This window comes from Molothrus aeneus, chromosome 8 (assembly GCF_037042795.1).
Source record: "Molothrus aeneus isolate 106 chromosome 8, BPBGC_Maene_1.0, whole genome shotgun sequence".
NCBI classification, from domain to species: domain Eukaryota; kingdom Metazoa; phylum Chordata; class Aves; order Passeriformes; family Icteridae; genus Molothrus; species Molothrus aeneus.
The window spans coordinates 21,382,852-21,399,510 of record NC_089653.1 but is presented as its reverse complement, the minus strand read 5'-3'; the positions used below and the strand labels follow the sequence as shown (position 1 = coordinate 21,399,510).

The 16,659-nt window shown below is 34.6% G+C and overlaps 1 protein-coding gene across 1 annotated transcript in view; it reads left to right on the top strand.

Moving 5' to 3' along the window:
* LOC136559317 (adhesion G protein-coupled receptor A3-like) overlaps positions 1-16,659 on the top strand; it is a 252,001-nt gene that overhangs the window by 219,426 nt on the left and 15,916 nt on the right. Inside the window, exon 17 of the mRNA XM_066554455.1 lies at positions 32-177. Within this exon, the coding sequence (XP_066410552.1) occupies positions 32-177 (146 nt within the window). The remainder of the gene's footprint in view (positions 1-31; positions 178-16,659) is intronic.

The window sequence follows — 16,659 nt, the reverse complement described above, 5'->3', positions numbered from 1 at the left end:
TGAGTTGTTGAATTGTCCACTCTTTTTTTAGGTTGGCATTGTACTGCATTATTCTACACTCTCTACTATGCTATGGATTGGAGTAACTGCCAGGAATATTTATAAGCAAGTCACAAGAAAACCTCAGCCTTGCCAAAACAGTGACCAACCTTCTTATCCAAAGCAACCTCTACTCAGGTATGGAATATTAGTTACATTCTTTTTTAATTTCTTCCTAGAATATATCAATTATAAGCAAACTCTCATTCTTATTTTCTATACTTTTTACTTTTTATAGACTATAAATAGCATCCATAAAGAATTGAGCCACCTGGGCGCGTACAAAAATCTGAGAATTTATTGTGTGCTGATAGTTTACTCAGAAGATGGAAATATGTAGAATTGGTATTGGCTCAGTTCAGATACCTTTATCTGAACAGGAAGAATTGAAATGTTTCCGTTGATTTATTATGGAGGAAAACAAATCCCGGCTTGATTCCGAGCCTTATTTAATCGCCAGAAACTGTGTTGTAATGACCCTTTACCTTTATCTCTTCTGCTCTACTTCTTGCCCACGCTTGTATTGAAAGCCTGATAGCCTGATGGCAGCCGTCCTCATTGCCCATCAGAGATGTAATTCTGTTACAGGAGCGACTGGGAGTCTGCACTCCCTATCAGCTCCCGCTGGAGCAGACTCAAACATGTCTCTGATGGCATTGCAGGTGTAAGACAGTGGGAGTTCTTGCCAGATGCCTCTGAGATACTGAAACTGCAAGCCAAAATAGTCAGTCTGCACAAGAAAAAAAAAAAAATTAAACCCTAGCAAAACCTCACCACAAAACCAGGATTTCAAGCCAAAGGCATGAGAAGATTATTTCATCTTTTTAAAGCTTAGCTGTCAAAAAATTACTTATTAGCCAAAGTTATATATTGTCCCTACTTGGATTTTGGAGGGAGGCGGAAAAGGAACTTCCAGAGAACAATTCCTCCTGTCCGTCTTGAATGTTTGTGTGAGGACAGCATGAATTGTCTTATGGAGGTGCCTCTCATTTCCCACAGATCATGGACAAGTCTGAATGGTCAATTCAGCCTAAAGACCTCAGTTTTATAGTGGGGGTCAGGTAATACAAATTCTACTTTTTATGTATTTCCTGTGAAAAATCCACAATGTATTCTTTTAAACAGATGTAGATTATTTTATTTTAAGCACAAAACTTTTAGCAAGTAGCATTTATAGATGACTGTGTGATGGTGTCGCCGCTTGTTAAAAGTTTGTGAGAAGATGAATTGAGTTTTTCTGTCTGATTCTTCAGCGTCAGATTTTTACTAACATGATTTTAGTTAGAAAACTAGCTAGTTTTCTTCTTTTTAAAACACTTTATTTCTAGAGATGAAATTGATTAAAGTTAACATAAAATGTGTATTGTGATGAGAAGGAGTGCCATATTGGATCTTTAGCTTTGTTAAGTGTAAGCAAGAGAGTAGTCTTTCCTTGAGAGTGCCTGACTTTGCTCATCCATGATTTACTACACCATTCTTCAGAGATGAGAGTTTCACTCCTTCACTTACCAGCTCATGGCAAAATGAATAATTGCCAATTTTCAAATGCTGCAGTGTGACTATTAAGGTAGAAAATTGTTACAAGTTACGTAGACCCAGCATAGTGTATGTTCTTCAAATTCAAATCTTGTTTGAGTTGGAAAACAATAGACAGTCAGGTTACAGGAAAGATGACTCTAATTAGAATCTTTGCTGTACCAGTCATGTTGAAGTTCCCAGACAGTGAAAATAAATAGTAGCTATTTTAAGTTTAGCAATAGAAATGATAAACCACCTTCTAGCTGTAAGAGAACATGGGTATAATTGTTTAATAGCTAAGTAAAATTATTCTAAGCTATTTTTCTCCCACAGGGCACTATGTATCTTAGAGACACAGGCACTGAAATGTCTAATACAATTTCACAATGGTAAGCACTAGATTCAAAAGAGTAAGGATCAGTTTCACTTCATGTAGAAAACAGGCATAGTATATGTAAAATTAAGAATCACTTTAAGCAAGAAAATGCTAAACTCATAATTAGTAGTTGTTTGTTCTTTCAGAATGATAATGATCATTTTTGGGGGCATTTTACCTTTCCTGATTTTGATAAAATTAAAGTCTGAATTATTCTTTGTCATAATATTTCCATAAAATCCATTAAGGATGCTTACATTTCAAGGCAGTAATTTATAAGAAATGTTTTAACTAGTCAGTGTTCTTGTGACTATAAGCCAATGCCAGCCTTTATACATATTGTTCCTCAGGTACTTAAGGGAAAAGCCTGAGTTTGGGTGAGAAGGTGTTGTCTCCATTTGACATCAGTAGATAGCTAAATAGTATAAAGTTTATTCAAATGGAGATGGAGTTAGCCTTTTTTATATGTCAGGACTGTCAGTGATAGGAAGCCGATGATACAGTCTATGAGACACTTTTAAACATGAGGTACTTTTTCAGTGGTCCTTCTCTATAGACTTAGAGAAGTATACAATACAAATATGTGAATGTGTTTGGCCAGAACTCTGTGCTCAGCTGTTGTCCTTCAGTCTTCTTTGGTAAAGGTTGTATTTGATAGAAGGTGTTTCCAGTTCATATGTGAGTGGTTTTGTATTCCTTATATATGCACTGCTGTAGGAGACATAGAGGTACCTTTTGTGAGTCAGTAAGTAGGATCTAATGCCAAAAATCAGTATACAAATCTATCATGTGGAATTTTCCAGGAAATCATAAAAATTGCCTCACCACATTTGTTTCACCAAGCTTGGTCCATTCTAAAAAGTAGCTGAAATAGCAAAAATAAATAGAAGAGAATATCTGAAAGGGGACCTTACCTGTTAGTAGAAAAGGATGTAGGCTTGTAAGAGTTGCTGCAGTTTCTCTGCCTGCTGTTTGCATATTCATTTGCAGAAGCAAGACAAATGAGGTGCCCTTGATCTTTTTCTCCTACTTTTCTTTGAGCTGTAGCAATAAGTACTCTATTATGTAAAGCTGTGGCTCTTTATAAGTTTTCTCTCTTCTAGATAGAGTGATCAAATTTGGAACGTTTTTGCAGTCTAATTTGACTTCATGGCAATATGATTTTAAATATTGCCTCTTTTTATATGTTAATCATGTATTATGAGATACATTATGTACACTGTACATCATACAGTATATATATTTTATTATATAGATTATTCGTGAAATATATATTATCTGTTAATTACAGAGTTAAACCCCTGAGGGCCCATCACTTTGATGACTGGAACCAACTGTAACAATTCTGGCATTTTTCTCTAAATGTGCCTGGATGCTAATGAGGTGGATCAAATTAATGCATCATTGAGTTTTGTGTATTGAAATTCTGAACCTTAGCACTTCAACAGATAATGAAATTACTTCCTGTAAAATATACTCTGTGGTATTCTTAATAGAAATAAATAATTCTATCTGTTCATCCTCTGTGGACATTTGTTAAACCTGGCAGAGTTTAGCTTCTGACTCATTTGAAGGCAGATTTTGCCAGCAAAGGCAAAGGGGCATGCAAGATTCAGCTATTACTGCAATGTACAGAACTTCTTATCAGCCCAAGCTGAGGCACACGTAGTGTTAGGTTTTGTGCCTGCTATGTGCATGCATTTTTCATGTGATGCTCTCTGCCCATACAGATCAGACAGAAATACAGACCAGCAGAAAATACTTCTGAAAGATAGTCTGTTAAAATAATTTCTTTCTAGAGTGACAGAAAAAAAATCAGATTGCTTTCATTTTAAATAAGATAACTAATGAGCACAATTGCATTCTAAACATTTAAAATAAAAAAATAAATAAGCTGCTAGCTGGGCCAGAGATTGGTGATGAGGAGATAGATAATTAAGTTTTATCTCAAGGTTAGGTACAAATATATCTCCTAATGTTCTCCCACCTCTTTTATTCAATGAATGTCTTGCAAGATAACTAATATGGCAGACTTCAGATTACAGAGTCCAATATCCCATATCTGTCATGAAAAAATATCGATGTGCATAAATAAGGTTGCAGAAGCAACAGCAAAACAGATAACAGTTGATGTCACTGTCTCTGTTGAACTTCATCTTATTTTTTATGTAACATATTTTGATAAGCTTTTTAAAATGTTCTTTTGAAAATTGTGGGGCTGTTAGGAAATGTACCTCATGCAGTTCTTTAGAAAAATTGTATATCCAGCTGTAGTAGCAATTTCAGAATGGATTGTGCCCTTTGCTTTGTATTCAAAGTTGTAGCCTTAGTACTATAGCTGAAAAATCATAACTGAGGCAAATTGAAACAGTTTTCAGCAGCACACACAGAATACCTACAGTCAATACCACTGGCTTCCATTCCCTTCTCCTACTGTTTTCAACCTTAAATAACTTTAAGAGTTAAGAATAATTTTAGAATGAGAAAGCTGACTTCCTATTTCACATATTTTGAAATGTCTGAACTGTCCTTTAAATCTGCACACAGAGCTGACCTAGAAGTACAGTCATTGAGAGTGGGGGTAGTTTGGTCAAACTCTGCTAATCTGCTAATGGATGTTTACATGCAGGTATGTGTCTGGGTGTCTGCTCTTCTATATGAGGTTGTATATGGGCAAGTTTCTGTACATCATGCAAACACTTCCAGAGTACAGAGCAATGTCTTGCAAGCAGCAGTGAAAGGGGTCTTCCTTAGTGAGCTGTGTTTGTGGTGTAGTGGTGACTAAGAGCCTCCCCCTGAGCTCCTGCAAGGTGTGGTAGTGCTGCCCTTGCATCCTCCCCCTCTCCTTGGGGGTGTGGCAGCAGCTCTTCATGTTCATTCCCAAGCTCATTATTTCTCTCAGCTACCTAAACATTAATCAGCAGCACCCAGCTAAACAGTAGCTAAGTATCTTTGAGACACTGAATTATGCTAAATCCTTTCACTGCAAAAAGGAGAAACCACACAAAACTTTCAAAGACAAGAAAATCCTCTCCTTCTGTTATTGTCGACTACTCCTGTGATGAGGCTCTTGCCTTACAGTGAGGGGATTTTGCAGACTTGCATGATACCACAGGGGTCATGGCACCCACTTAGTGCTTTGTTCACAGTGTTAACCCTGCTTTTCTCAGGATGAACATTTAGCTGCTTGATCTGAATTCTGACAAGCTGAAAACCAACACATGGGTGCAAATGGATCTATAGCTGTGTTTGCCTAACTGCTGAGAGAGCCTGGCAGGAAATGTTGTGACTTCCATCACAAATTTATTATAGGGAAATTTTTACTGAGTAAGTTACCAATAAAGCAGGCTGTGTCTTGAATATGAGTTGCACACACCAATCTTCATTATGTCATTAGAAATTGTCGCATGGTATTTTTGCACCATAATGGAGATACTAAAAACATTCCAGTTATAAAGACGAAAGACTTCTTATATTTAGATTTTAAAGAATTATTATGTCCACAGAAAAACCCTAGGGAAAATAAAAAAAACCAAACTAGTGCTTTCTAATATTCCTGAGGCTGAAAGGGTCTTCAGAAAATGATCTTTGTTAGTGTCCCCTATCATTTATAACAAGCTGGCTGCAATTTATTGCAGCATGATAGTGGTGTAATTGGGGATCAACATTTGACTATGATCAGAAATACTTTATTAAAGATCAAGTTTGGCAAATATGCTATTTTTTTGGCCATGCCATTTTCTGAATCTTCAAACTGAATCATGTGAAGCAACATAATTTACATTGTGACAGACAGAGACATTATGTGCTCCCTTGACACCAGAAGCTCTGAAATGCAGTTAAGTTCTAGTGCATTTTTCATTAGTGCTGGCTCTCATGAATTCATATCTTCTAGTACTAAACAGTGATTGAGAGAGAGGGAGAGAGAAAGAGGTCAGATGGAAAGCATCATTTGCAATCCATTGTTTTGTTCTTCATGATATGCTCTTAAAAATTAACTCATGAAATTTTGATCCATGAAAGCCCATCTTTCCTTCCCACAGAGAACATATCAAACTTCCTCTATAAAGTATAAATTTAGCCCAGACCTGATTATCCCAAGAGATCATCTGTCTTTTTTCTTAAAAATTCTCTATGGTTTGAGTATGTTGAATTAAATGGGAACTGCCACAGGGCAGAATTCTCAGGAGCCTTGAGGAGATCTCTCTAGTTCACTCTTTACTATTAGCATAGACCCAGTTGTGTCATTGCAGAGTAAGTGAAAATGTCTCCCTGCAAGTAAGGTTTTCACCAGCTGGATGAACCATGGCATGGTGAGCCAACAGTCTCTCTGAGAATCTGCTTCAGGAAGTTCACTGTAATTTAAGTACATGATTGTATCTTTTGCTTACGGGACAAAATATTTTGATCTAGGCAGGGTCATCAGGAAATCTATCTCACATTTCTGATATTATAATCAACATTACTTATTTTAGATATGGGAAGTTAATACTAGAAATGCATATTATTAGATAATTTTAGAATTTTGCAGTAATTTTTTGCTGTCCTCATGTATTCTCAAGGCTGCTTATCACCTCCATACTGTAAGTTCCTGGAAACAAAAAAGTGTGTAACAGCTGTTTTTATCAAATGGCTTGGGTTGGGAGGGACCTTAAAGATAATGTAGTGATATTTCTTAGATACTATCTGCAAAACACTATTCCCACGTTTCTTGTTTCAATATTTGTTTTTGAAACAAGATAAGGAAGCAAAAGGCCATATTGCTGAAATAGCTTTTCTAAATTTTTTGCATTTAATAAATTACAATTGAATATAAAAAAACCATGTTTCCCTTCTAGCTATTGTGTTCATTTTATTCACCAAAGTAAGACTTATATCACAACATCAAAATAAGTTATTATATCGTTATATTGGATATTAAAATTATCTAAAAGTAACAGCCTTTTTGAAATTTTAGTTTTATTTAATTATAGAGCTAATATCTTGAACATTGCTACATTGCTTCTGAAGACAGTTTTAGTAACTGTCATTCAAAGATGACTAAACACAAGTAATACAGAAATGCTGATCATTGTAGACAGATTATGCTCTGTCTTATCAGCCCACCAACTTAGGCAAGTTCTGAAAAAAAACCAAAAAAAACACCACAAACCAACCAAACAAAATCTACCAAAAACCTCACTCAAACAAAAAGAATTAAAATGCTGGAAGGAACCTTAGCCAGAACAAACAGAACAATTCTGCCCCTTGAGGTATAAAAGCTAGAGATAATGAAAAAGAGAAGCTTAAAAACAAAACAAGAAGTTTAAATCTGTATATCACAAATTAAAGGAAGAGACAGGATTGCAGAACCTAAGGGTACTTGGAATTTGGTTTGATACTTCAAGGACATACTGGTATTATGTGCTATTTAGCATGATCACTCTTAAATGCTGATATATGTTCAGATGGAGTCAAGGATGTAACTGAAAGGTCCGCAGAGGAAAAGGGTATAAAATTGCAATGAGGGAAACAATTTCATTAATTCTTTTTACTGAATTTCAACTTGAAGCCAATTTTATTTCCATCAGATGGGGATAAAATTATCTTTGGTCAAAGGCAACTTTTAATCCAGGTTTGAATTAATTATTCTACCCAAGAAAATTTCCAGTAAAATGAAAATATTAAAATAGTATTGAGGTTCACTGGTGTATGGAGTAGTATGGAGTAGCAATATATTGTCATTGGTATCCTGAGAAAGTTTTTGCACTTTGCATGGGCCATATAAATCTTCATTGCTGACAGCATTGGATTGCCAGGGTATGGTGCCATAGCATGGAGGTATTTTCCTGCCAACTCTTAATCAAACAGGAGAAGTGATCAGAGCTTTTCTGCTCCACCTTCAATGTGAGTGATGGAATTGTGGAGTCACTCACACAAAGATGGTAACAGAGCCTCCTGCTTTGCTTGTAGTTCCACTTCATCTGGCTTGTGATTCAAAATTCCAAAAGTTCCTTCTCATGGAGAAGTTGGCAATACTGTTCTTCAAAACTGACCTGAAAGCACTACCAAATACTTTAAGTCAATTTGAATGCACTACCAAATACTTAAAGTGAATGATCCCCAGAGGATAGGATCCTCCTTGATGTGAACTGATTTCAAGAGCATGTCAAAATCAGGATAGAAAAAGGGTTTTGTTGCTGTCATAACTTCATTAGCTAAGGTGCACAAGATATTGACACTTTTCAGAGGAGAAATACAGTAATACCAAATCTTTGAGAGATATTGAGGTAAAAGGAGTAGTTTTATCTTTAAGAACAGTGTCTGAGCTACTTAGTATGGAGGAAAAGAAATGGGTTATGATTATGGCAAAAGAAACATATGTCACCTTGCTACTTGTAAGCAAGATATTAAACAGCATAGCAAGTCACTTAGATCCATTCAACTAAAACTCTCATCTATGCTATGGCTATTGACAAACATAGCCAAAAAAGACAATTACCACACCTCAGTGATACCTGGACATTTAATGAGGAAATTATGGGCTTGGGATAGAAATTTTAACTACATGAGTTATGTAGTTACAGCAATTGCAAGCTTTCAAAATTGTGAGCTTCCTGAAGACTTAAAATTAATTCTATGATATTTTCAGCTTTGAAAGGCTTGAACTGCAACATGCTGATCTGCAGAACTGTGTACTACTAGATTGAATTTTCAGCTGCTTTTATCCTGAGGTCACATCTAGGTATTTCCTGGAAATTCAGAATTCTTGTCACACTGTCCTTTGCCTCAGTAGCTTTTAGCACTTGAGCTACTCATATACATAATTGTAGAGGGTAAGTTGGAGGGTGGGTAAGCTTGATAAAATGCTCCGTGCTTTGATATGCTGCTCCAGGCAAAATGTAAAATGCTGATTGGAAATTTTACAAGTTCAAGGATTTTTAGAAGATAATATATTCAGACTCCAATGGGGGCTTTGTAGGAAACTTTATCAGATTTGAAAGAACTAAATATTTTCTCAGATGATTCTCTGGTGTCATATAGATTAAACTTGATTATGCAAGAATGCTGTAAAGATAAATGCCTAAGATCTTTTCAAGTGTGCTTATTGTAATTGTATGGACAAAGAACTAAGCATTCCCATCTGCATGAAATTATCTTCACCACAATTACAGAAAAGAATATCTGACTTTTAATAGTAGATGATTGTACTCATTAATTAGTGAGAAAAATTAGTCACATTAGATACAAATTCTTTCTTACAAGAATTCTTCTGTGAGAAAGATAGAACTTGAAGTTTGTTACAGGACACTTGTCTTAAGTAGGCATCTGTATACATCCAGCTTAACTGTAATGAAAACCCTGATGTTGCAAGAAAACAAGTCATGGAGATTTATGAAGCATGTTCTGCAGACTGATAAACTGCAATGTCACAGAAATGAGAACGCTGCAGGCAGCCAACTAATGTGATATAGGATTGTGCAATAAATAGTCTGATAATAACTGCAGTACAGTACAAGCACTGTGCATTTGAACTATATATATATATATAGTGTGGTATAGGACATAGTAGGTCTTGGTTTAACCAATATATTGCCACTATTCCATAAAGTAATTTTGGCTAAAACATATTATCAAATTCCAAGAGTAAATGCTGAACAAAAAAAATGTTTATCTTAAAATATGGCTTATCTTAAAATAAACTAGCGATAAAACACAAATATATATCTTTTTATTCACATATGTCTATATATTAGCAGTGGTAATTTTAAATACATAATTTTAATGTTTCACAATATTTTTCTTTATTAATGAATGGAAAAATTCAAGGAAATTAAATTATATTCCTTGGACACACAAAATTAGTGAAGTCCACAGATATGCATATTACATTAAATATGTTGGAGCACATTTATTTATAACTGTTGCAAATTCCATTTCAGACCTGGCTTATTCTATGCATACTTCCTGTCAAATATGTGTGATAATCTCTGGTTTATGCCTGTTTGGAAGGAGGGCTTAAAAGTCTTGGGAGGAAAAGCTGCATTAGATTAATTCACTTGGTTTTGAGTTGAGACACCATGGAAAATTATACATAAAGTTCCACTATCTCCCTGACATTGTACATCCTAAGTAGTTGAAACCCATCACTGGAAATGTGGATGACTCAAGTTAGTGTTCATTGAAAATTCCAAATGAAAAGGCATTGAAGAGAAAATCATGCAACAAATAATAAACTTAAATTGCAGCAAGGGGTAAAGAGGTTAGTATTAGGAAAATATTTCAACTTACGAAAATAGTTGACAATTAAAACAGGTTACCTGGAAGGCTATGGGAACTCTGTCCCAAGCAATTTGTTAACATGGATTAGATAAGGCCAAGCCAGTCATGACAGATGTTTAATGTGACCCTGACTCAGAGCTTTTGAGTGGAATAGATGATCTCCTGATGTTCATTCCTGCCCAACAATTCTGTTACTAGTAAACCAAGGATTTTTCCTAACAATATTTCCATTTTTCAACCCTTATTTGCTGCTGAATTTCTAGTCTCCTTGGGCTCATAGGAAAGTCCTGTGTTTCATTATGCAAGCAAATTCTGACAGAAGAGACTTTGAAACTAATGTGTTCCAAATATGCCTTCAGTGTTTGGAAATGTTATGAGTCTTGTAGAAACTGGCTGCTGATCCTGCAGGTATTTTTATTCAGGTACCACCTTACTATATGAAATGTAACAAAAAAATTAGGCCACCTTCTGCTCTGAAACACATGCACTCACACTGGATTTTCAGTCACAAGAATATTTAGTCACAAGAATATTTTGGTTCACAGGTTGAAAATACTGCTCATTGCTACCTAAAAATTTTTTTTGGTAAATATTCTGTAATTTTAATGATAAAGATTAAAATATATTAGATATTATATATTGAAATTACCTTAGTAAAATAGAATGTCCAGGTTAAACTTTATGCCTGTATTGATTGAGTACTCATTCAGACAAAGGGGTAATGCCATTTTTATTGGATTACACTTAGTAATCAGATAATCATTCAGGATTTTAAGTTTATCAGAAAGTGAACATTGGCGAGGTTTTCTGTGAAGGAAAACTTGAGCACACAAGATACCTGACTTATTTATCTATAAGAGATACCTAGCATTGTTTTAGCTATTAATTATGAGGTAAGTGAACTATGATTACAGAAGACCATTTGTGTTTACTTTTCAATATTTCTGAGCAATGTCAAGAAAAAGTCATGAGTGGTCAGTCACACGATCTTTCTGCCTTTTCATATTGGAGGAACTTGCAGACATTGCCAGAAGAAAAAAAAGGTACCTCTACAGGGAGAGTTCATTTCCACTCTGGAATTCTATATCTGGAATTACTGATGTCTCTAAAACTCTTTCTCATGAATCCAAAAGATAAGGAGCAGGAATTGCAGGCAAATCACAACCTCTGTTACTTGCAAATTAGCTAACCCATGCTGGCTATTATTTATAGGTAAGGCATTTTTGGCTGTTTAATGTGGATTATTATACTCGTGTTATTGTCATATAAGAATGGTGATAAACTTGTCTACTTGTATATCTCAGTCATCCATTAGAGGTGTTGCAGAAGCAACCAATTACCCATATTCCCTCTTCATGCTTCTAAGAGAGTGTTTTCCAACTAGAGAGAACATTTCCTTCTGAGATTCTGGCATTGCTAAATCAAATAATTATTGTACCTAGCAAAGCTAGGCAGCCTTTTGACCCAGAAAGCTGAGCAATGAGATGCTCTTACAGTTTTGCGAAGATGTCTGTTTATTCCATTTCAAATCTATTTTTTCTATGTTCATAACTTTCTAAAAATGACACATCGTTTCTAGATTTTGTTGTTTAATATTTATCAATTAGCTTTTCCTTTTCTTTCAAAGTTTCATGATCACTTCCGGTTGAGTGCTCAAAAAAACCCTATGATTTTTTTTAAAGCTTAACTTTTGACCTCTTTATAAATGATGGAAAGTCTTTCTTTTTGCTTCAGGTTAAAATCTGGGATAGGGATCACCAGAAATAGATTTCTGTGTATGTCAGCTTTTAAAAAAATAGGAAAAAGCAAATGTTCATGCCATCATCATGCATAAAAGATTTTCCATAGCTCACCTTAGTAATACAAAGACCAACAACAGCAAAACCCCTCAACATTAAAGTTAAAAATCAGGGTTGACATTCATGAACTCATGCAATTGTACCTTTGTTTCTTACTTTTCAATAGGGTGAACTAAGGACAAAATGTCAACCTGAATTTTTGTCAATAAATCTAAATCTCCATGGTTTTGTGGAGTCAAGTCATTAATTGAACAGTACTTTCTATGGGTTAACAGCAGGCTAATCTATAATTTTTTTTCTAATATAAAATTAAAAAAGAATACTCTTTGCTGCCTCTAGATTAGCAGCAGATTGAATTACATCCTATGGACTGTGAAAGAGAAAGTGTTCCAGAAAGAAGCCAAAAGTCTTAAAACCATCTAAAAAATAAGTTATTTTCAGCATGTTCTAATGCTTTCCTGCTGCTTGTTACATTTAATAAAAGCTTCTTGCAAAGTTTTAAGTTCTTGGCTACCTGCATATCTGTCAAGATGAAAAATTTGAAGTTGTAGAAATGGATAACATTGCATAAATCCTAATGTAATATTTTCTCCACAAAAAACCAAAAACAGTTGCCTTTTCCTTTTTGAAAACTTTAGGGATGAAACTTCACTAAGGTTCTTTACAGGGTAGATTAGTTTCTGAAAAAGAATAATACAGTTGTGTAGTAAAAATTGAGCAAGTCTGCATGGCACATGGAGCTTGATCAAAGGAAGTGAAGATAATGCGCTTGGATAAGTAATGAATGAACAACCTATTAAAAACAATAACGGGGTTTATACACAGCATAAATTTCTCCTTGGTTTCAGCTGTTCTTGGCTGGCTACAGCCACAGCTGTAAGCATTGTTGGTGGGATGTGGAGCAGGGTCTCCCTCCGAGTTCCATTGTCTCCTATCTTGGTTATATTTTGACTGCATTGCACTGTTCTAAAGAACTCAGACTTTATTCTTATTTCTTAAGAACTCAGAATTTATTTGAAAATTTATATTGCAAGTATATTTGAGGTTTGAAAATATATGAAATACATTTATATTGAAAAATATTCAGAACAAATCTGAAAATTTAGGAGTTTTCAAGCTATGCTCACTCACCTGTGAATTAGTCCACTCTGAGTAGCACATATGTTTCAATTTACATATTAATATATACCAGAAGAGCAGTGGTTGAAAGAAGCCTTCTCTCAGCACTGACAGCTGGTTCTGATGGACCCTCATAAGCCTGAAAAGATAACAATGAATAATAAGTTAATTATAGGGTCATAAAAAAATAAGATTGGCAGAAACATCTGTAAGTCATCAAGTTTAACTCTCCTTTCAAAGCAGATCCAACTTAAAAGTGAGCTCAGGTTCTCACCTAGGTCAGTTTTGAAAATCTGCAAGGACTTCTTCCTCTTGTTCTGGCTCTGTATCCTTTTAGCATTCATATTGGATGGACCACAAACATGAAATTTAAGGCCGGAAATAAATCACAAAAAAATCACCCAATCCCATCAAAATTCAGGAATATGTTACGAATTGAAATACATGGAAGCAAAGCTGTCATTACTAAGGATTCCTGATGGGAAAAAAGATAGGAGGTAATGAAATGTGCTTAAAAATGTCGGAATACCACTAAAAAAAGTCAAGGAGAGAAGTTATTCACAATTAATCAAATTAATAGATTTTGGATTTCCACTATTTTCTTTTTGTATTAGTTTATTAAGGTGTAAGTAGTGGTTACGTGTAAAATAGTTGCCTGTTCCAAATGTTGCCAGCTGTAAAATTGGATTTTCATTCATTCATGGAAGAGGACAACTTTTTTGCTATGTCTTCTTATTCTGAAAAGGAAAATAAACTTAAGATTGAGAAGTGATTATGCAAGAGAGATGCAGAAAAAATTATGAGTAAAAAAAATTGAAATGTTTTATCTTTGTATTTTGAATTTTTTACCTGACCTATAGTTTGCAGCCTCACATTTTAGATTTCTGGTGCATAAATTTTCAGACTCTATTCTTTGTGGACTGCAATTTAATTGTTGAAGGAAGCATTCTATTCTGTCCTGCTGCTCTGTATAAGGACTGAGATTTTTTTTCCACAGGAAGTAATTGTGAACAAAGACAATACAAGGGTAGAAAGAAAAACAACCCCAAACCAAAAAGGCATATGTCTAACTTATACAGGGACCTTGTACATAATAGTTTATTTGCAATGTTTCCTTGTGCAGTAAAGGAAATAAAGCAAAAATGTTTGCCTTCAGGATCTCTATGTCAAAGCACTGAGGTTATATTTTAGAATTTTAACATCTGTGCCTTGCCCTGGCTTTATCTGACTGTTTCCAGATGGTTTTCTGTATGATTGAAAGCAGCATCAGTGTGAACGAACACCATGTCTACTACTTTTTCTTAACTTTAATAGATGCTCCCTCCTCAACTCATGACCTGTGGCAAACCCTAAAAATGCTAGAACTATTTAAAAAAATCAAAATATTTTAAAATCGGAACCAAATTAAAACACAGAGTCCCTTCCTTTACCACAGAGGTCTTTAGAGGAATTCGAAACCTGCATGTATGCTTTTCATGTCTGAAAAAATTCCGTTTGGGAAACTGTTTGATCTCTTCTCAAAAGATGGGGGTTTGATAGCTGAAAGCTTGGTAGCTGAAAAGATTCAACAGAAAGGGTTTTGTGGTTTCCATGGATCTTCTGTGTAAATGCTTTTCAATTTTAAATGCCCCTCTGGGTTTGTGACTGAATACTTCTTGTAGACCAGGAAGATTTAATAATCCAAATCATATTATTTTTATTTAGTGTGTGGTTTCTTCATGTCTTAAACAAGACTGTTTGTCCTCTCACTTTGCCTGAGGATACATCTTGCTATAGCTGTGTGATTAGATTTTAGATACATGCAGTTGAAAATAAACCGAATTACCTAACTAAATGGAAGGTAGCAGTAAATTGTGATTAGCACATAATTGTAAACTTCACAATTGTAAGTTGTAAAGAGATGCAGAAGTTGGAAACACTAAATGTTTAAATTTGGGGATGTAGTGCCTAATCATTAACAATACTTTGAAGATGAGGCATTTATTACCTTATTAGTAAAATTCTCAGAAACAGTAAGAATGCTTTAATACTTTGAAGTATTAATATTTAATATATATATATATTATATATTAATAATATATATAATGAATTTATAAAATATATGTAAATATATAAAAATATATATTAATATTTAAAATATATAGAGATACTTCCATATATTTTCTATACATAGTCTAAATATGTCTTGAGTATGGTGTATGGGTTTTATTTAAGAATATGCATAGGAAATGCTGAACAAATCTAGAGGGATGAAATTTACCACTGTTCTGTGCACTTCATAGGAAAACACTTTATGAGGACATATCAACCTATCAAATATGACATCAAATATTAAAAATATGTATGTTGCACGGTGGCCATAATATGTGTAATTTTAAAGTTATTCTGAGAGGACTCAATTCAAACAGTAACAATGCAGTCACTGCTATGTAAGAGAAACCAGCTGATGCATTCAGCAGTTTTACATACAATTATGTCTGAAGCTGTAATTTTCATTTTCATTGAAGAAGGACAGTTTGGGGTTTTTTTGCAGAAATGGCAGATTTCCCGGGGCAACATTAAATTTTCTAAACTGATTACTTTAATGGGTTGTATCAATCAAACAGGCTGTAAAAGATGCTTGAAATGTTTCAGAGCCAGCTGAAGAGATAAATATGCTTTTTAGCTTTCTCACTACTATATTCTTTCTGTAAGTAGTTACACTAACATTCATCATTCAGGAATTAATAAACTAAATTTAAAATTGTGATATTAACATAAAAAAGCAGGATATTTTTGAAGACTGAATTTAGGATTCCTGTTTGCTAATCTTTGAACCATTAAAGCTCACATTTTCACATTTCACATATTATCATCTGTAATGGAAAAAGGGAAAATTATTCTTATTTTTATTTTGGTCTCATTAAAGAAACAGTTTGTTTAGGGATGTGTCTGTCATTGAGACTTTTCATGTCTAATAACTCGGCTGTAGTTGGTCTGAGATCGATAGAGATCATTAAACTTCTCTAGGTTCCACATGAGTGGCTGGGCAGGTGAATAACAAAGACAAATACCTCGACATAAGGGAGGGCTGAAGTTACAGAGAGATGGCAGAACTGTGGGAAAGATCTCAAAGGGACCTTGCAATGTTTCAAACACCAAAGACAAATGTAAAATTTATAGAAAATCAGATTTGAGCTTTTCCCACATAAAAGTTCAGCTTAGAAAGCTAAGATTCTTTATCACCTGCCCTCTGGAACTGGGGCTTAATTTTGCATCAAAAGATATAAGGCCTGCCAAAAATGTGCAAATTAACAATGTAGTTTCTTTAGAAATGCACATCTTTGAAGTGTTTCTCATATTTTTCACTTTCTTCCAAACAATTTTAACTCCCCCTGGCACTTTGGGCAAAGATCTTGCTCTTCCTATAAGATCATTGACTTACATCAGAGAAAAAGGAAAAGAATACATGAATTTAGAAGAATAGAATTAGCATGGTCTCTCTAGAGCTATTTTCGTGAGTTCCTGTATTCTCTTTTCATTGTCTGTTTGCACATATCTGTCTTA